This window comes from Physella acuta, unplaced genomic scaffold, assembly GCF_028476545.2.
Source record: "Physella acuta isolate Inbredline_101_S28 unplaced genomic scaffold, ASM2847654v3 ptg001649l, whole genome shotgun sequence".
Taxonomy (NCBI): Eukaryota; Metazoa; Mollusca; class Gastropoda; family Physidae; genus Physella; species Physella acuta.
The window spans coordinates 64827-86687 of record NW_026733163.1 but is presented as its reverse complement, the minus strand read 5'-3'; the positions used below and the strand labels follow the sequence as shown (position 1 = coordinate 86687).

Here is a 21861-nt window from a genome sequence, read left to right as displayed (position 1 = left end):
GATGCGCTGCATTAATGTGTTGTGTAAGTCGTGTGGTATCGTTGTTCAGATGTATGCCTCTCTTAAGAGTTGGTTGAAGAATAAAATCTCGGTATAGCAATATGCAAGGGACTAGTCTAGTGTATGGAAGGCTACCTGGTGGTTTTGATGCCTATTTTTAAAATTAATTGATGCATTTTTAAAGTAGTTAAAATAAGATAATATTTCTATAAAAATATGAATACAATAAAATTTCACATATTGTTTCTTTGATTAATTTATTAGTACATTAGTTTCAGTTGTGTGATTTTCCAAATCAAGCTCAATCAAATTTGTTTGTCCTGACGCAGAATTCTTCGCATTCTTGTTTGCTGTCAAACCTATTCTCATTTCCGTCACAGCCGCCGTAGATAAATTGCTTGCACTTTCTGGATTCCTCGTCATAATAATAAGCCTCAAAACTGGCTTCACATTCTCCTTCGTCCGGTGGAAGCGAGCAGATAGGGTCTAGAAATTTTTGAAGTGTGATCAATATGTTAAAATAATAATCACGTGCATTTTGTATTATACTAACACCAGCTCCTAAACACGCTCATTTCCACTCACACCCACACACGTAACCCCACCCACACCCCCAACATTACCACACATACACATTACCACACATACACACATACACACGCATACATATACACATACATGTACTCCTACACGTACATGCACACGTACACGTGTATACGCATGAACACACGCACACATGACATAGACAGCGACATACCGATGGATTCGCAGACAAACTCGCACTGTTTCCTGTTTCTGAAATTATTTCCATTCCCTCCACAGCCGCCGTAATGAAATTTTTCGCAGCGGCCCGATTCCATATTATAGTAGTATCTGGGTAGTTTTGCCCTACACGGCCCTACAATCTTTTGTAGATGACAAGTGTAACCTGTGGGAGATCACATTAAACAGAATTGTTGGCGGTGTATAACTTGCTAGAACGCCCCCTCAAGTAATATAAAACAATGGTGTTGTAGGGGGACGGGGTGTAAATGGCTAGAATTCCCCCTTCTCTCAATATATAGAATAGTGTTGTGGGCGGTGTATAATTAGCTAGAGCCTCCCCTCCCCCTAACTAATACAGAAAAGTATTGTGGTTGCTGTGGAACCAGCTGTAATCACGCCCAACATTACAAATGAGTACGAAGAAGAGGAAGAAATGCTCTAAGTCGCATCCAACGAACGCGGGATTCAAATAAAATCGCTCGACTTACTTTTCTCTGGAATAGAATTTTTGACCAGCATTGCCATAAGGCAGAGAATAAAAAGTTTAGGAGACATTTGATCTGGCAACTGCTGGAATATTTCTGGCTAGAGTCTGGGGTCTGATGTGTTGATGATGTATTGATGAATTCCTCAACTGGACTTGGTCTTGTGACGTGTTGAAATGCAAGTGTTTATATAGTGGGCGAGTGGTGGGCGATCAGCGGTGTGACTTTGTCATTATCAGATTAAGTAAGTCATTATCAGAGGCGTGACTAATTTAGTCATTATCAGAGGTTTCTTCTTCCCTCTTCCTCTTTACTTCCACTTTCTTTTGCGCATGCCCACCCACAATATATTTTAGATTTATATCGCCTTTTTACACCTCCACTCGAAACATACATTCAGCCTACATTTGACTGTTACAGATATGTGTTCGTATTAGAGTATGTATTGATCGGTTAAAGAAAGCATCAAACTATAGACAGAAACTAGTTATCGTTATAGACAGAAATTAGTTATCGTTATAGACAGAAACTAGTTATCGTTATAGACAGAAACTAGTTAAGTAGTATATTAGGTCCCTTTTGGGTATTATTTTTGGCGCAGGTGGGGATGTGGAGGAACAATGACATATAGCAAAATACTCGGGAGCAGGATGGTGAGGCGGGACAATGACATATAGCAAAATACTCCCAGCCTGGCGCATCGGGATGTGGAGGGTGGTGGAGCAGGATGCGCAGGCGGGACAACGACATATAGTAAAATACTACGCCAACTGGGGTTGGCGGAGGTGGTGGGGAAGTAGGTCACCTTTTGGTGACCTTGTGACGTAATCATTGACCTTGTGACGTAATTAGTGACTTTGTGACGTAATCACTGACCTAGTTACGTAATTTTAATGCGTTTTTAATTAGTTTTAATTTAATTTTTAAATTTTAATTAGTTTTTTAATTAGTTACGTAATTTAATTACTTTGTTTGTATTTTGTTTTTTAAATTTTAATTAATTTTAGTTTGATTTAATTAGTTTGAATTTAATTTTTAAATTTTAATTAGTTTTTTAATTAGTTACATAATTTAATTATTTGTTTGATTTTAATGAATTTAAATACTTTGTTTATATTTTGTTTGTTTATTTTTTAATTAGTTTAATTATTATTAACGAGTTACGTAATTGGAGTTTAATTTTTTAAATTTTTAAATTTTTTAAATTATTATTTTTTTTTTAATTTTAAATTTTATATTTGTTTATTTGTTTACTTGTTGTTTAATTTAATTACTTTGTTTATATTGTGTAATTTTTATTAACGAGTTACGTAATTTGATTATTTGTTTACTTTTTAATTAATTTTTTATTGAGTAGTTACGTAATTGGATTTTAATTTTTTGAATTTTTAAATTTTTAATTTTATTTTATAATTAGTTAAATTATTATTAACTAGTTACGTAATTTGATTTTAATTACTTTGTTTATTTGTTTATTTAATATATTTCTTTTCTTTGTTGTTTAATTTGTTGGTTTGTTTATTTGCTTGTATGTATGTTTTAAATAAAAGACTAACACTAGCGTGGACTTTGTATAGGGACCATTCAGCAACACAACGAACGGTTACCGAAAATAGATCATTCATTTAACCACATCTGTTACTTAGCGATCCGCAATCCTTTGTTTTTGTCAAACACTGGACAACGGGCGCGTTAATATTGATTCCACCCACGGGCCATCACAGCATGATGTCCCACCTAATTAAATTTTGTTATGCATCAGTGATTTTTCCCCGCTAGGTTTGATAGGTCATGATGATTAACGACGTACATTAAGTGCCTCTCCGCGTTAAGTGTGGGAACATCTGTTACCACTTTAATTGATTTTTTCCCCGATCGAATTGTCAGCTCCGCGAAGTACGTCGATCGATTTGTCAGCTCCGCGAAGCACTTAGGTCATTATGCAACAGCTGCTGTGTAACAGCTGGTGGTGTAATTAGGCTGAACAACCGGTAAGGTGGTAAGGTGGTGGTGGTAAGGTGGTGGTAAGGTGGTGGTGGTAAGGTGGTTGTAAGGTGGTGGTGGTAAGGTGGTTGTAAGGTGGTGGTGGTAAGGTGGTGGTAAGGTGGTGGTAAGGTGGTGGTGGTAAGGTGGTGGTAAGGTGGTGGTAAGGTGGTGGTAAGGTGGTGGTGGTAAGGTGGTGGTAAGGTGGTAAGGTGGTGGTGGTAAGGTGGTGGTAAGGTGGTGGTAAGGTGGTGGTGGTAAGGTGGTGGTAAGGTGGTGGTAAGGTGGTGGTAAGGTGGTGGTGGTAAGGTGGTGGTGGTAAGGTGGTGGTAAGGTGGTGGTAAGGTGGTGGTAAGGTGGTGGTGGTAAGGTGGTGGTAAGGTGGTGGTAAGGTAGTAGTGGTAAGGTGGTGGTAAGGTGGTGGTAAATTTGCTTAAGATTATAAACTTCAAGTTTTAAAAATCAACAACGTTATAGTACGTCGTCTCAAATGACACACAGTTTAAAATGTCTACATTTAAATTTCACCAAAATAATGATGTATAAACTAAATATGATATGACGTTAGCATACATATCATTCAATCTAATCATTCTAAAGTACAAATCAATAATTTTTATTGATTAAGGGGCCGTGTTCATACTAGGGTCGGTGAAGTTTTCACCGAGGCAGATTTCAAAGTTGGGTGTGGATGTTTTTATTTGTATATGGAAAGATTTAAAAGTTTGGATGGGAACATTGTCACTTTTGAGAGTAAATGTCAATGTGTTTAGGAAGGGGATATTCATTGGGGAGTGGTGTCTACAAGTTATGTATACCAGTCTGTTGGAGTGGTTTCTAGGGGGTTGTGACATTAATTGAATAAATACTTGTCTGTAAGATTGTCCTACATCCTTTATCTGTCCAAGGAATAGTGTGGGTAGTGGTACGATCTGTTTATCTATCGGTTGGTATTGAGCTTAGGGATGGGAGAAGGGGGAAGGGGTTGCTGACAAAGGGAAGGGGAAGGGCGAATTGTGATAATGGTTGGGGCACCGATCAGAGCGGTAAAGGGATATTTCCAACTCGGATCCAGTATTTTAAATGGTTCATTTTGATTCCAGTCATACATCTTATACAGGATACCGAGTTACCTAACTTTCAGGGACAAGTAACAAAACAATAACTCACATCAAAAATTTAAAAAAGACCGTTTATATCATACGTTTTTTATTGAATAAAAACAACCCCATCAGCATACAGTCATGGTTCTGTCTTATTTACATATTTACATTAAAGTGTCGTTAAAGTCATGGTTGGTAAACTAAAGGGTCTTATATGTCTAGGGGAGATGTTGTCACATTGTCTGCGTCTACTCGTCTTTTAATGTAAAAGTAAGAAAGTGAGTTTCTGTGTTGGGTGTAAGTATATATCCCCGTGTTGTATGCTCTGAACCCTGTGTTTGTCCCACCACTTGGTTCCTTTGTTGTGAGGACCTGCATGAAAGATTCTTTGCCTAATGTGTTGTGATTTTTAGATAATCCCTTGGTTGATGTTTTATTATAGTCGCCAAAACAGTGGTACGTCTTACTACATAAAGATACCATCCCATCCCCTTCATATTCTAATTTAAACAACCCCGGTGTTCTCTTTTCATAAATTTTCCTAGCCCTACATTCCTGACAATGAGTATCTACCGTGCCTTTGCCGCTTATAAATTGTGGTCTATGTGAGTCGCATACTTCTGAGGGGAACCATTTGTCGTAAATGTCAAAAAACTCGTGTTCTAGTCCCGGTCTAACGGCTTTTAATAAGTCATCGGTACTTAAGGCTAAGTATAAACTGTCCGTGTCCATCTCACAGAGCTGAAAGTCGGTTCTATCTATATATTTGTCTATAAAGTCATAATAAAATTCTAACATCCTAAGTTTCGCGTACTGATAAACAAAAAAGCCTATCTGAAGAGGGAGATCCCAAACTATCTTCTTTTTTAACGTTTCTACTTCGTAAACAGCGTCGGTAAGTTTTGTCATTTTTTTAAATCGCGGATTATTAATACAATCCCCTATATCCCTATCACTACAGTAGGTCATGTCCGCATGTCGTGTTTTATCCGTCAAAGTTTTACCGTATGCCGCGTTTCCTAACAATTTCATTGTTTCACTAGTTATTGCGTATTTGTCGTCTATGTCCCCCTTTCTTCGCGCGTCTGAAACTGTATCCCCAAATGTCTTAAAACATGCAACCGGATTATATTCAACGACTTGATAAATTTTACTGACTACCAACCCATGTTTTAAATACCACTTTAAAAGGGGGGTCGCTAATAAAATTTTCTCCCCTGTAAAGCTACCGATTAAAGTCCGTCTACCGCTAGTTAATAAGTTGTTATCGATCGCGTATTGTCTCATAAACGGTCCGATGTCGTCGCGCGTAACGTCCGTATTTTTAAAAATTGGTGTCATCTCACTAAAATGTTCTCTTAAACTATCCGGTACTTTAATGTCGCATTCTATCAGTCCAAAACACGAGTCGTCTAAAACAGAATCGATGATCTGTTTTTCAGTCAGGGGCCATTTCTTACCATAGGTCGGTGTCGGTGTCTTTTGTGATTTGTCAATAGAGTTTAAATAGTCTTTAATAGTTGGGTTCATTTTTTTCTGGTTCCCCCACTCACATTCCCACATTTCTACGACTTTAACGTCAACAGTCTCGGTAAGGTACTTCGTAATTTCGTTTGTCTTTTTAAACAACTCAGTCAAGGGTCTGTTACTAATGGGGTTTACTGTTCTGTCTTTAGTTAAAGGGCAGTCAGGGTGTCCATGAAAGAGGCAGCCATGGAACTGATAAACGGTTCGAGTGTTCGCGTCCCACCCGTCTACTCTTATATGGCGGGATCCTAAGCTAACTTCGCCCCCGTTAAACGCGGATTTTAAAGTTACCCCCTGTGTTTTTGAAACCCACGATAACCACTGAAAGGCCTGTTCCCCATAATGATTCGCTTTACGCGGTCTAAACCCCTCCTCACTATTTCTAATAATCGGAAATCCCGTCGGCATTTTTTGCATTAAAGACCATAAATAAAGCGCGTTCGCGTCATACCCCTTAATTGCCTGTACCACCTTTTTACTATTCCCCCTAATGAACTTTCACCCTTTTCGTGATGTCTATGAAAAATAATGGAGGGGCCCCCTACGATATTATTTCGGATTGTTTTATGTAACTCTGATTCGCGCTCGGAACACAAAGAAAAAGAAACGTTTTCGGGAAGTGTTTTGAATAAGTATTTTAAGGTTACCCCCGGGACAGAAATCGCGTCTTTAAAAATATCAACCCCTAAATTTTTGTAAAAATTAGTTTGCTGCTCGAGCGCTTCGATAAACGTTTTTACATCGATATTGTTATACCAAATAAGATAATCTTTAAACGTTTGCATCCCCTTCTCTACCCAAATTTGGCTACACGTCGCGTACTCCTCGTCTGAAATGTTACAATTTTTTAATGATGAAAAAAAGGCCGAATGCGGAGGTAAAGACGTTTCATCTAAGACGGCTAAATTTTTGACATATTCGTACGGAAAAAATCCCTTGGTCTCTTTAACATTATATGCGGCGAGGTATTTACTATAGCTAAACCCCGGTGCTAGATAATTAACTATATCTAAGAACTTTAATTTATTTGTTGATATACACATAAAATTATTATTTCTTTTAACTACATATTTAAACGGTGTTTGTTTATCTTCTACGTCGTCTTCATCATCGTTACAACTAGATCTAGGTCCCTCCTCTAACCCCTCTTCTGTGTTTGAATAAGCTAAAACGTACTGAATAAAATACGGCTTAACGAGATTTATATAATATTTTCCTGAATTAAACCCTATAACTGGCATTTGTCGCAAATACTCGTCTAATCTACCGCTAAGAAACCTATCAAATCCTTTGTCGTTCGACTTATTATCACTACCCCTAGCTTTAGGTGGAAATAACTTCCTGATTTGCTTAAAAACAGGCTCGAACTGTTTTTTCAAAATTCCCTAAGCTGCCTCGGCGATTATGTGGAGTCTGTCAATAACTCTAGTCACTAATTCTTGAGGGTCACCAGTCGAAATAAAACAGATGGGTTCAACGAACCCATCTACGTTTGAGGCTACAGAGCAAGACAAAGGCACGTGTTTGGCAACGCTTTTTGTAACTCTACCTAACGTGGGTAACTCGGTATGGTCGAAATAGCATTCGAAATCGTAAGTTGCTCGGAAGGGATAAACAAAGTTACTATCTACATCTAACCCATAGGACGCTAAAAACTCCCAGATTGTTTGCTGTGTCTGATAAACCCCTCCCTTATACCTATCTACGGGTTTCCCCCCATTACACCCTTTCACGTGTCTGTTTAATTGTTTAACGGTGGGCCATAATTTGTTACACACAGAACACGCGAAAGCGTGACCCGCCCCACCTATATTATTAATGTACATAAACTGATTTTGAAAAAATAAAAGATACACAGTCTCCCTAAACCTACCACTACTTCTAATTTTCGGAGAAAGGATCTGGTTTTCGTTAAATTCAAAAAGCTCAATATTTACACTAAAACACGACTCTAAGAGGGGAATTTCGACCAACCTAACCCCACTAAAATTATCCAAGGTCCCGAGACCTTGGTACGCCTGCCACTGTTTCGCGAGTTTTAATGTTGGCTTTCTAAGATTTTTTAAGGGTGTTCCTAAATGTGTGGCTAAACATCTAAAAAAGGAAAAATTGTCTGTGTAGGGTTTTGAATTCGAATCCTTTTGTAACATGTTAATGGCGTGATTATGTTTAATAAAGTCAGGAATGTCTGTGAGAAGGGATGTGGGTAAATGATTGTCTGTGGTCGTGTGTAAGTCTACTGCATCTCCCCTAAGGTCGTCTACACGAAACATAGTGGTGTCTGAATAAATGGTACTGTCATTGTTAGTCTTTACGCGTTTGTTGTTTGCTATATCGTCATACGTCGTATGTCGTTTTAAAGGGCTAGTGTTGGTCGCGGTACAAGCTGTTTGGCTCGCTGAAGGGAGTTGGACAGTATGTGTGTCGGTCACAGATGTGGGTTGGTGTGTTTGTCTGTTGGTTGCTGATGGGGTGTCGGTCGGTAATGTTTGGTTGCTGTGTGCTTTCTTAAAGTGTCTTGTTAAATTACTTAGTAGTGTAAATACTTTCCCGCATGTTGTGCAGGGATGTCTCTGTCGACCGTGTGCAGAGTCGTGATGTCTTGTCAAAGCGTCTTTGCGAGTGAACACTCGGTCACAGATCTCGCATGTGAAACGGGTCATGGCTGGGTGGGTGGTAGGTTGGGCGGCTTCCATTATTGACGATGTGTCTAGTAGTCGGATGCTTGGGTAGGTCGCTGGCTGTAGAATAAAAAGAATTACATAAAATAAAATACATGAAATAAAAAACATACTTAAAATAAAATTGAAAATGAAACGTACCTATGGGTTTGCACGTCTAAGCTGAACGTGAAGTTAACTGTATGTGGAGATCCGAAGTGGTGTAGTTGGATGTAGTTGGATCTTTGGTTCAGTGGATGCCTCGGGGCTGGGTAGGTAGCCCTATAGGGTCACTGGTTGTGTCGATGATTCGGTTGTACACTAAAAAGAAAATTCAATTGACTACTTATTTAGATACATATTTATTTAAAGGTTATTTTTAATTGGTTAGTTTCCTTAAAACAATACGTACTATTAACCTTACCTCGGTGTGCGATACAAAAGTAAAGTAATTAATTAAAAGGTATTTGAATGGGGTTAGCGCCCTTAACACAAAAGTAATATTAACCTTACCTCGGTGTATGATACAAAATTAAAGTAAATACCTGTGACTACTTATTTAATAAGTTTTGATTTTAATGGGGTTAGCTCCCTTAAAACAAAAGTAATATTAACCTTACCTTTAATAGAATAAACACGCACAAAAGATGTGGTCCGTGTAGGGTTAGGTAGATGTGATGCTTGGTAAAGCTGGCGTGGGTTTAGTCTCAGGAGTCAACAGAGGTCGCAGGCTGGATAAGTCGCGGTGAAGCTTGGTGTGAAGTCCGAAGTTGAAGTGATTAGAACACAATTTTCGCGGTCATTTATACGATTGCTCAGCGTAATTACACCACCAGCTGTCGCACAACAGCTGTTGCATAATGACCTAAGTGCTTCGCGGAGCTGCCAAATCGATCGACGTACTTCGCGGAGATGACAATTCGATCGGGGAAAAAATCAATTAAAGTGGTAACAGATGTTCCCACACTTAACGCGGAGAGGCACTTAATGTACGTCGTTAATCATCATGACCTATCAAACCTAGCGGGGAAAAATCACTGATGCATAACAAAATTTAATTAGGTGGGACATCATGCTGTGATGGCCCGTGGGTGGAATCAATATTAACGCGCCCGTTGTCCAGTGTTTGACAAAAACAAAGGATTGCGGATCGCTAAGTAACAGATGTGGTTAAATGAATGTTCTATTTTCGGTAACCGTTCGTTGTGTTGCTGAATGGTCCCTATACAAAGTCCACGCTAGTGTTAGTCTTTTATTTAAACATACATACAAGCAAATAAACAAACCAACAAATTAAACAACAAAGAAAAGAAATATATTAAATAAACAAATAAACAAAGTAATTAAAATCAAATTACGTAACTAGTTAATAATAATTTAACTAATTATAAAATAAAATTAAAAATTTAAAAATTCAAAAAATTAAAATCCAATTACATAACTACTCAATAAAAAATTAATTAAAAAGTAAACAAATAATCAAATTACGTAACTCGTTAATAAAAATTACACAATATAAACAAAGTAATTAAATTAAACAACAAGTAAACAAATAAACAAATATAAAATTTAAAATTTAAAAAAAAATAATAATTTAAAAAATTTAAAAATTTAAAAAATTAAACTCCAATTACGTAACTCGTTAATAATAATTAAACTAATTAAAAAATAAACAAACAAAATATAAACAAAGTATTTAAATTCATTAAAATCAAACAAATAATTAAATTATGTAACTAATTAAAAAACTAATTAAAATTTAAAAATTAAATTCAAACTAATTAAATCAAACTAAAATTAATTAAAATTTAAAAAACAAAATACAAACAAAGTAATTAAATTACGTAACTAATTAAAAAACTAATTAAAATTTAAAAATTAAATTAAAACTAATTAAAAACGCATTAAAATTACGTAACTAGGTCAGTGATTACGTCACAAAGTCACTAATTACGTCACAAGGTCAATGATTACGTCACAAGGTCACCAAAAGGTGACCTACTTCCCCACCACCTCCGCCAACCCCAGTTGGCGTAGTATTTTACTATATGTCGTTGTCCCGCCTGCGCATCCTGCTCCACCACCCTCCACATCCCGATGCGCCAGGCTGGGAGTATTTTGCTATATGTCATTGTCCCGCCTCACCATCCTGCTCCCGAGTATTTTGCTATATGTCATTGTTCCTCCACATCCCCACCTGCGCCAAAAATAATACCCAAAAGGGACCTAATATACTACTTAACTAGTTTCTGTCTATAACGATAACTAGTTTCTGTCTATAACGATAACTAATTTCTGTCTATAACGATAACTAGTTTCTGTCTATAGTTTGATGCTTTCTTTAACCGATCAATACATACTCTAATACGAACACATATCTGTAACAGTCAAATGTAGGCTGAATGTATGTTTCGAGTGGAGGTGTAAAAAGGCGATATAAATCTAAAATATATTGTGGGTGGGCATGCGCAAAAGAAAGTGGAAGTAGAGAGGAAGAGGGAAGAAGAAATGGCGTGGTTTTGGTTATGAAGCTGCTGTATCTTTGAATCAATAAAATTGTGTACATTACTAAGAAAAGAGTTGTTTGGTGTTATCCATCAGGCCTTAATATGTAATAACACAACAGTGATGAGTTTGTGCCATGAAGTTGACAGTACAAAAAGGCCGTGACAATATCTATACTGTTCAACGTCTCAAATACTCAGTTTTAACTTAATATGCCTGTTATTGCCAATTTTTTAGTTGTTTTTTTTTATTTAATGGTTTGGTCCTCAGTTATGAAGATCTTTACATTCGGAACAAGACATTCGTGTCGTTATTTGAACAGTTTGAGAATGAATGTGTTATAATCTTTATCAGACCAATAGACTGCTATGTCTGAAAGAAAACGTTATTTGAACAATTTGAGAATGTATGTGTTATAATCTTCATCAGACCAATAGACTGCTATGTCTAAATGAAAATGTTATTTGAACAGTTTGAGAATGTAGGCCTACGTGTTATTATATTTATCAGACCAATAGACTGCTATGTCAGGAAACAAACTTTGTTTTTATTGGGGTTAAAAGAATTAAAAATAAATAAACTAGCTTTATTGAGCGTGATTAAAAGATGATGTTTTTGTGACATTTAGTTAAACATTGGCTAAGTGACATTTAGTTTAAAAAATTGTTGTATGACATTTTGGTTAACAATGACTAGTGGACAGTGAAGTAGACAATGGCTATGTGACTGTTATAATCTTCATCAGACCAATAGACTGCTATGTCTAAATGAAAATGTTATTTGAACAGTTTGAGAATGTAGGCCTACGTGTTATTATATTTATCAGGCCAATAGACTTCTATGTCAGGAAACAAACTTTGTTTTCATTGGGGTTAAAAGAATTAAAAAAAATAAACTGGCTTTATTGAGCGTGATTAAATGATGATGTTTCTGTGACATTTAGTTACACATTGGCTAAGTGACATTTAGTTTAAAAAATTGTTGGATGACATTTTGGTTAACAATGACTAGTGGACAGTGAAGTAGACAATGGCTATGTGACTGTTTTGTTAACAACAGCTAGATCACATTTATTCAGACAAAGGCTGGGTGACATTAAGGTAAGCAATGACTAGGCAATATTTTGTTAAAAAATTGTTAGTTGACATTTTGTTATGACTAGTTGACACGTAGATAAACATTGGTTATAGGACATTTCCGTTAACAGTGGCTGAATGACATTTAGGTTAGGTAGACATTTTTGGTTTTCATTTAGGCAGACACACACCTTAACTGGTGATACATCTAATTAGCCCCAACATCTGAGACATACAATTTAATATCCGACTCGTCGACTTTTAAATGAAGTTAATTTGTTTTTTACATGCCCCACATGTATGCATGGTAGAGTTGTGTTGCTGCCTTATGCCCCGACACATAGGCATGCTGGAGTTGTGTTGCTGCCTTATGCCCCACATGTAGGCATGGAAGAGTTGTGTTGCTGCCTTATGCCCCACATGTAGGCATGGTGGAGTTGTGTTGCTGCCTTATGCTCCACATGTAGGCATGCTGGAGTTGTGTTGCTGCCTTATGCCCCGACACATAGGCATGGTGGAGTTGTTTTGCTGCCTTAAGCCCCACATGTAGGTATGGTGGAGTTGTGGATTAATATAGTAAGTAATTGTATCTAATAAATTGTATCTGAAATATTTCATCTCAGATAATATTCCTGAGATATTGCGTCTGATGTTATTTATCTGAGATAATTTTCATGAGATATTTTGCTTCACATAACTTTCTGAGACGTTTTGCTGGATAAATTGCATCTCAGATACTCTATTTGGGATCTTTTCCTAAAGAAAATTTTGTTTTCAACTTGTTTATTTATTTATATATTTATTTGATGCTTTCGCAATTGACCAGACTAACCTTTTAAAACAAGCTTAACAAAAAAAATGTATTGGGACCCGAGACAAGTTTGCTGACTTGAATTTTGTTTGTCATGAGGGGAGGGGTGTCACCTTGCGGGGCAGAGGCAATTTTCTGTCACTTGTGAGTTACTGGCTTGAGAAATTTAGTCAGGAAGAAATATTGGGGTGGGGGAAACAGCACTGGAGTAGTTAATCCAAATAGTACTGGGGGTGGGGTATGCGGGCCCGATTTTGTTAATCCAACTAGTACTGGGGGTGGGTGATACGGGCCTGATTTAGTTAATCCAACTAGTTCTGGGGGTGGGGGATAAGGGCCTGATTTAGTTAATCCAACCAGTACTGGGGGTGGGGGATACGGGCCTGGGGTAGTTAATCCAACTAGTACTGGGGGTGGGGTGTTTATGGGCTTGGGTTAGTTAATTCAACTAGTACTTGGGGTGGGGGATACGGGCTTGATGTAGTTAATCAAAGTATTTAATTGGAAAGTATAAACTCATGATGCAGATCAGTGGCGTAGCGAGGTCGAGTGTCACCAGGTGCGGCACTTAATGGTGTCACGCCCCAGAGGCGTAGCGACCCTTCCGGGAACAAACTTTCAATTTCCAAATTGCAACCCCCCCCCCCTCAGACTTTCGACTTGCAACCCAGCCCCCCCCCCCCCCCCTCAAACGTTGATTAAACACTTGAATTAATCACTTAATTAAGTGGAATTATCATTTTTCTCTATATATTTTACAATTTTTTTGACTTGGTGTCACCCCCTTAAATGGTGTCACCTGGTGCGGTCCGCCCCTCGTCCCCCCTAGCTACGCCTCTGATGCAGATACACACACACATTCCACCTAGCATACTCATATACGCGCACATGCACAAAAAGAAAAAAACAACACGTAGAAATAAAATCCCAAAGTACACACACACACACACACACATGCAGATTCAACAAAAAAAAAAACGTTTGCAGTCAACTTTATACTAGCATGTATTAAACTAGGACATAATTTTAACTTGAATACGTAAAAGCAATTTTCATGGTGGCGGCGCCAAGTAGGTACCGATATTATATGTCGGTGCCATATATTTGCAGCTTAAAACAAATTATTTGTCGACAAAAAATGAAACTAAAAATAAATGTTTAAAAAAAAGTTCGATGACAAAATGGCCACCGTGGTTTAAAAAAAAAGACTTATTGGGTCCCTTAAGACATTGAGGCACTAAGCTATAGCTCATACCTAAATCACGCGATGATTAAAAATACACATACGGACATACACACAAATAAATAGGCTTTATATATATATATATATATATATATATATATATATATATATATATATATATATATATATATATATATATATATATATATATATTTATATTTATATTTATATTTATATTTATATTTATATATATATATATATATATATATATATATATATATATATATATATATATATATATATATATATATATATATACATCTATACTGAGTGTGTGCTTGCAGATGTAGGCTACATGTGTGCATGTGTTACTTGCAATAAAAAAAGAAATACCTATGCATTCAAAATAATCCATAAATTGAGTCGGCAAAATTCGAAATAGATTGTACATTTTTAATAGCGTATTACCCAATGTAGCCACACCAGAATTTCTTCCAGGCATCTTTTTGGGGGGGTGGGGCGAAGTCCCGAACCCCCCCCCCCCTCGAAGAAAATCTACCGCCCCCCGAACGAAATGAAATTTATATAGAACATTTTATACTTTTAACAGTGTGTCCCCCCCGAAAAAATTCTTCCCCTCCCCCCCCCCCCCGAAAATTTCAAGTGCCCCCCTTCCCCACCCACCCACAGGAGAAAAAAGTCTGGAAGAAACACTGAGCCACACTACCTGGTGCTGAAATGGTTCAATCTTATTTAAACAATTGATTTAAAATTCAATTTTAGTAATGACTTGAGTTGTTTTTGCTTAAAGAATAAACCGGGAGTGATCTCCCCTAAACTTTCTCGAATATTCTTATATAAAACAACAGGGGATGGGAACTCGGGATATAGTTATGATTTTTAATCCATTTTAAATACATAAACTTTTTAAAATAAAATAGAATCTCATAGAAAAAAGTATTGCACACCAAGTGAACGCCTAATAAAGATGTTCATAATGGTGCGCAATATTATTAGTACTTTATAAATTTAGATGCGTTTTTGAGAAATCGGAAATAGCGTAAATTAGTACTTCTGTACTGTTTTTGTCCAGGGGGTTTATGTCGGGGGGTTTATGTCCAGGGGGTTTTTGACCGGGAGCCCTTCCCGTCAACGGAAATTAACTCAAAATTTAACAGAAGGTAGAGAATTAGATCTTTTACTTACATGTGAAATTTCATTTATCTATCTGAAATAGTACTCAAGTTATAGGCTTTTGAAAATTTCAAAGTAGAAAAAGTACCACTTCCGGTTATCGGAAATCGCTCAAAAGTTGATACGGATCTACGATTTTGATGAAATACTTACATATGAAATTTCATCAACCTAGCTGTAACGGTACTCAAGTAATCGTGTTTACACACACACAGACACACACACACAGACACACAGACATACGGACAAGGTTGCAAAATTATGTTTTTCCGTATCAGTGAGGTGTAAAACGTCGAGATTTGTAAAAATCTCGATTTTTTTTGCACGATTACAATACTTTCTCTATACTACGTATATACGAGAAAGTAAAAAGTAAACATTTTGTTGACAAATACAAACGTATTTTTACTTTCTCGTATATACGATAAATAACGTAGGGGGAGGGGGGTCCGTAATTTTGTGAAGATGTATGATGAGGGGGAGGGGAGGGGTCAGTTGGTGCGACGTCACACATTTGAAATTATAAAAAAGCAATGTTAGAAAACGAAATTTAGACGTTTTTTTGAGTTTTAGAATACTGTTTTAGTAAATTGTAATAGGATAGGAATTGTTTAAAATACTCTATTTTGACAGAGATTAGACAAGATTTAAGAAAAATATCGATGTTTTAAAAAAATTCAACTGCAATTTTGAAGGGGGTTGTAGGCTGAAGTGTGACGTCATTTTAGGGGGGGTCTGGCTTTTTGTGACGACGTGTTACGGAAGGGAGGGGGGGGGTAAAGATCGTCCAAAAAAAGCGTGACGTCATTTATGGATGACCCCATTATCTGAAAAGTGGAACTAGTATCTGGTGCATTGGCATTGTTAAATGTTCACAATTCTTGTCTCCAGATCCTAAAAGTGACATTTGTCACTTTTCACCCCTCCTCCCCTACATTGAATGTAAAAATATGGCGCCTTATTAAGCACTCGACGCTACCCGCAACCCCCCCCCCCCCTCCCTACCTCACTAAAAATATAGGCCTACACATAGATGCTACATGATGTGCTGAGACCCTATATTATTTCCCGCCAATGAATTTAATCTATAAGTAAATTTTAAAATTTAATTTAAAACACAGTACACGCTAAGAAAATTTAAAACATTTGTAACCAATGTTGTGGGTTTATTCGCGTTTCTTATAGTGTTCCTTTTACAATCTGTTTGTTTGTTTGTGGGTTTGTGGCAAATCTTGTGACTCAATTTGAGCATCTTCTAATGCAGCAATTTTGTCCAAACTCTCCAGATACGTTTCACTTCGATCACAATTAATTTAATTAGTTGTTTAATTAGTCATTAAAATTAATTAAAATGTTACGGCACTAAGGGGGGACAACAAAAAAATCACTCCATAGTTTACTAGCATTCATTAACAGAAGAGGAGATAGCAACCTCGAAGCAATCACCCTAGCAGTCTAGTGAGCTGTAGTTCACGAGAATGTTGACAATCTTATAGCCGGTCGATCTAGTGAAGGCCATTAGTATTAGGGTCAGGTAATCAAGCTTTTAAACTATTTGAAACTAAGCTAAATTAATAGCATGCTGTCGTCTCTAAAATTTGTTCATGGAGCAGATAATTGTCTTTCAGATATTACGTGCAACTAATGGTGTTTTAATGCAAACATTTGTCGACTTCATACATGAGGAAACAACTAAAAGATAGAAAATAATGCAACTATAAAAAAAAAACCTTTAAAGCGAAAAGCATTTAAATGAACTTAAAATAAGAGAATAAAACTAATTTACCTTGTTTTATACAAGGTTTGGCCGCTCATGAGATCTTTTACATAATTTAGCGACAAAAGCTATTATTAAACAAAGCAAATTAGTTTTATATTCTTATTTTCAGTGCGTTTAAAAGCTCGTTGCTTTAAAGATTTTTAGCGCAATTTCCATTCTGGAGAATTGCGTTTATTAACCCGTCATTTCTGGATGGATGGATGGATGGATGAATGTATGGATGTGTGTCCGCAGCTTTAAGTCGTATCTCCTCCTCAACGAAGCAATATCGATGACTAGTTACAAATACAATTAAGTTAAGCAAGTTACGAGGATGAACATAGGCCATAAAAATTCCGGGTTTCTTTCATGGATTTCCCTGAAAAGCCAAAAAACCTCGAAAAAAATGCAGTTTTTGGCCCATATCTCGGCAACCAGACCACTTAGCGACTTGAAACATGTACCAATCGATTCCTGCCATAATTTAGAACAATATTGCCGAAGAAAGTTTTCAAAAATATCCTTTCGTTTGGTCACAAAAAAAATTTTGAATTAATTAAAATTTGGACCGAATTAGTAGGCATTTTATGCAACCACACCACACGCATCATCACGTTCAATAGCTGCGCCATCACGTTCAATGGCTATGACATCACGTTCGGTAGCTAGGCGCGCAATGGTTTTTAGTCATGTTACTCTATTGTAAATAAAACATGTAAAATACTGAAAAAAATAATAATAAAAAACGTTTTAATAACTAACCAATGGTTTTACTAACCCTGCTCTTGATTTACGCTACGACAAAGCTATTTTTAGATAACATAAGGAAATTGCGCTAAAATTGTCACTAGACTTTTTTTAATTACTTGTTTATATTTATATTTATTTGTGTTTTATATCTATTAATTTAACTCTTTAATTGTATTTATTATCAGAACTAGTATTGTCAAATCCGTGGCACTGTGATATACGTTGTGTTCTCCTGCATTATTATATTAGACTGGAAAAAACGACAATTTCCTGTTCATGTTTTGATGCGCTGCATTTATGTGTTATGTAAGTCGTGTGGTGTCGTTGTTCAGATGTATGCCTTTCTGAAGAGTTGGTTGAAGAATACAATCTCGGTATAGCATTATTGATGCGAGTAGTTAAAATAAGATAATATTTCTATAAAAAATATGAATACAAATAAAATTTCACATATTGTTTCTTTGATTAATTTATTAGTACATTATTTTCAGTTGTGTGATTATCCAAATCAAGCTCATTCAATTTTGTTTGTCTTGACGCAGGCTGCTTCGCATTTTTGTTTGCTGGAAAACCTATTCTCATTTTTGCCACAGCCGCCGTAGGTAAATTTCTTGCACTCTCTGGATTCCTTGTCATAATAATAAGCCACAAATCTGGCTAAACAGATTCCTCCGTCCGGTGGAAGCGAGCAGATAGGGTCTAGAAATTTTTGAAGTGTGATTAATATGTTAAAATAATACTCACGTGCATTTTGTATCATACATACAACCGAACTACAACAACAAAAACAAGAGAAACAATAATAGCTACAGCTTCAGAACATGCAAGTCTATTCCGGCGCCAACGCTCATACACACACACACTAACACCAGCTCCTACACCCGCTCATTTCCACTCACACCCACACACGTAACCCCACACTCACCCACACTCCAACATTACCACACACACACCAACACCAGCTCCTACACCCGCTCATTTCCACTCACACTCACACACGTAACCCCACACCGATCCACACCCTTAACATTACCACACATACACATTACCACACATACACACATACACACGCATACATAAACAAATACATGTACTCCTATACTTACATGCACACGTACACGTGTATACATACGTACACATGACATAGAAACAGACACATACCGATGGGGTCACAGAAAAACTCGCACTCCTTCCTGTTTCTGAAATTATTTTCATTCCCTCCACAGCCGCCGTAATAAAATTTTTCGCAGCGGCCCGATTCCATATCATAGTAGTATCTGGGTAGTCTTGCCCTACACGGCCCTACAATCTTTAGTAGATGACAAATGTAACCTGTGGGAGATCACATAAAACAGAATTATTGGCGGTGTTCTAGGGGGTACGGGGTGTAGATGGCTGGAATAACCCCTTCTCCCAATATATAGAACAGTGTGGTGGGCGGCTTGAACCCTTGAACCCCACCCACCTTGAGTTGGAGGTAATCACGCCTAACATTACAAATAAGTACGAAGAAGAGGAGGAAATGCTCTAAGTCGCATCAAACGAACGCGGGATTCAAATAAAATCACTCGACTTACTTTTCTCTGGAATAGAATTTTTGACCAGCATTGCCATAAGGCAGAGAACAAAAAGTTTAGGAGACATTTGATCTGGCAACTGCTGGAATATTTCTGGCTAGAGTCTGGGGTCTGATGTGTTGATGATGTATTGATGAATTCCTCAACTGGACTTGGTCTTGTGACGTGTTGAAATGCAAGTGTTTATATAGTGGGCGAGTGGTGGGCGATCAGCGGTGTGACTTTGTCATTATCAGATTAAGTAAGTCATTATCAGAGGCGTGACTAATTTAGTCATTATCAGAGGTGTGACTAGCTAGGTTAGCCGATGGGCTAAACTCTATAAATGGACTCTCCTTGTGCTAAAGTTTCTGAATGGACTCTACGAGTTTTGTTACCCGTTTTAACGATAACTAGTTTCTGTCCATAACGATAACTAGTTTCTGTCTATAACGATAACTAGTTTCTGTCTATAACGATAACTAGTTTCTGTCTATAACGATAACTAGTTTCTGTCTATAACGATAACTAGTTTCTGTCTATAACGATAACTAGTTTCTGTCTATAACGATAACTAGTTTCTGTCTATAACGATAACTAGTTTCTGTCTATAACGATAACTAGTTTCTGTCTAAAACGATAACTAGTTTCTGTCTATAACGATAACTAGTTTCTGTCTATAACGATAACTAGTTTCTGTCTATAACAGTAACTAGTTTCTGTCTATAGTTTGATGCTTTCTTTAACCGATAAATACATAATCTAATACGAACACATATCAATACTGTTTAACGTCTCAAATACTCAGTTTTCACTTAATTTGCCTGTTATAGCCAATTTTTTTTTTATTTAATGGTTTGGTCCTCAGTTATGAAGATCTTTACAGTTGGAACAAGACATTCTTGTCGTTATATGAACAGTTTGAGAATGTATGTGTTATAATCTATTTCAGACTAATAGACTGCTATGTCTGAAAGAAAACGTTATTTGAACAGTTTGAGAATGTATGTGTTATAATCTCTATCGGACGGATAGACTGCTATGTCTGAAATAAAACGTTATTTGAACAGTTTGAGAATGTACGTGTTATTATATTTATCAGGCCAATAGACGTCTATGTCAGGAAACAAACTTTGTTTTCATTGGGGTTAAAAGAATTTAAAAAAAAAAACTGGCTTTATTGAGCGTGATTAAATGATGATGTTTTTGTGACATTTAGTTAAACATTGGCTAAGTGACATTTAGATTAAAAAAATTGTTGGATGACATTTTGGTTAACAATGACTAGTGGACAGTGAATTAGACAATGGCTATGTGACTGTTCTGTTAACAACAGCTAGATGATATTTATTTAGACAAAGTCTAGGTGACATTAAGGTAAGCAATGACTAGGTAATATTTTGTTAAAAAAAATTGTCAGTTGACATTTTTGTTAACAATGACTAGTTGACACCTAGATAAACATTGGTTAAAGGACATTTCCGTTAACAGTGGCTGGATGACATTTAGGTTAGGTAGACTTTTTTGGTTTTCGTTTAGGCAGACATACATATTGACTGGTGATACATCTAATTAGCCCTAACATCTGTGACATCTATATACTACTAAAAGTCAAGTTTGTTTACATGTTTGAATATTTATTTTTTTGTTTTTTTGTTTGTTTGTTTGTTTGCCTGATCAAGTATCCTGATATGTTCTCCTCTATCTGGAGAGCTGTAAAATAGTATGTAGGTAGAGAATAATTTTTTAATGCAGACAGACTGTTAATCACAAATTTATTTAAAGACGTTAATTAATTTATTGATTTATTCATTGTTAAATTAACCGTAGTTTTTAAAAAATGTTAATACTTTGAATAAACTTTGTGGGGATAGTGACGTCCCTTGATAGTGACGTCAGAGTTTTTGTTGACTCTTTAGTACAATAAAATGGCGGCGTCTATCGAAGAAAATTGTGTTCCCATTCCAAAGTTTAACGCGTTCTAAATCTAATTTTCTGTCGGTCATAACTTTAACAATACGTCCGTTTGCTGTATTTATTACGTTCCAACACTTATATCAATTTTCAACTGTCTTTTTTCATTTAGTTTTACAATAAATTTCTCTAGATCTAAAGATCAGCTGTCGAAGGAAATTTATGAATCTAGCCTAGATCTAGATCACTAAACTCAATGTAAATTCTAAATCTAGACTTAATGTAAATTCTACATCTAGAATCTATTTCAGGCCTTAATACATCTAGAATCTATTTCAGGCCTAAATTATTTTATATAAATCTTTGTTTGGCTAATTTAAGATAAAATTTAATTTGAAAGTTACTACTTCTAGACTAGACGCTCGAAATCAAGTTGCATCAAAGTATAGTATAAAAATTCATTTGTGACGTCACGAGTAAATAGCTAAGTTTGTAGCGTAGTTCGCTCTCATGCGAGTGGTACAGGTTCTAGACCAATATGTCAATGATATTTTTTTTTTCAATTTTTTTTTTTAGATGTTAATGATAAA

At 36.4% G+C, this 21861-nt stretch overlaps 1 protein-coding gene across 1 annotated transcript; it reads right to left on the bottom strand.

The window, feature by feature from the left end:
• Positions 1-240: 240 nt before the first annotated feature.
• LOC131929556 (carboxypeptidase inhibitor SmCI) lies at positions 241-19562 on the bottom strand. The gene is made up of 5 exons (XM_059285824.1): positions 19379-19562; positions 18963-19133; positions 18330-18500; positions 758-928; positions 241-486 (listed from the first exon to the last, which is right to left on the bottom strand). Exons 1-5 carry the CDS (start codon positions 19443-19445, stop codon positions 302-304), a joined length of 765 nt encoding a protein of 254 aa, XP_059141807.1. The 5' UTR covers positions 19446-19562; the 3' UTR covers positions 241-301.
• Positions 19563-21861: the final 2299 nt, after the last annotated feature.

Bases quoted from the DNA above. Each gene is read 5' to 3' on its own strand.
- LOC131929556 (XM_059285824.1), bottom strand. From the start codon at position 19,445: ATGTCTCCTAAACTTTTTGTTCTCTGCCTTATGGCAATGCTGGTCAAA. The intron at 929-18,329 runs ACAAAATTGAAT...GATCTCCCACAG, and splicing joins AGCAGCCTGCGTCAAGACAA to GTTACACTTGTCATCTACAA. The intron at 487-757 runs GTATGTCGCTGT...AAAAATTTCTAG, and splicing joins GTTTGTCTGCGAATCCATCG to ACCCTATCTGCTCGCTTCCA.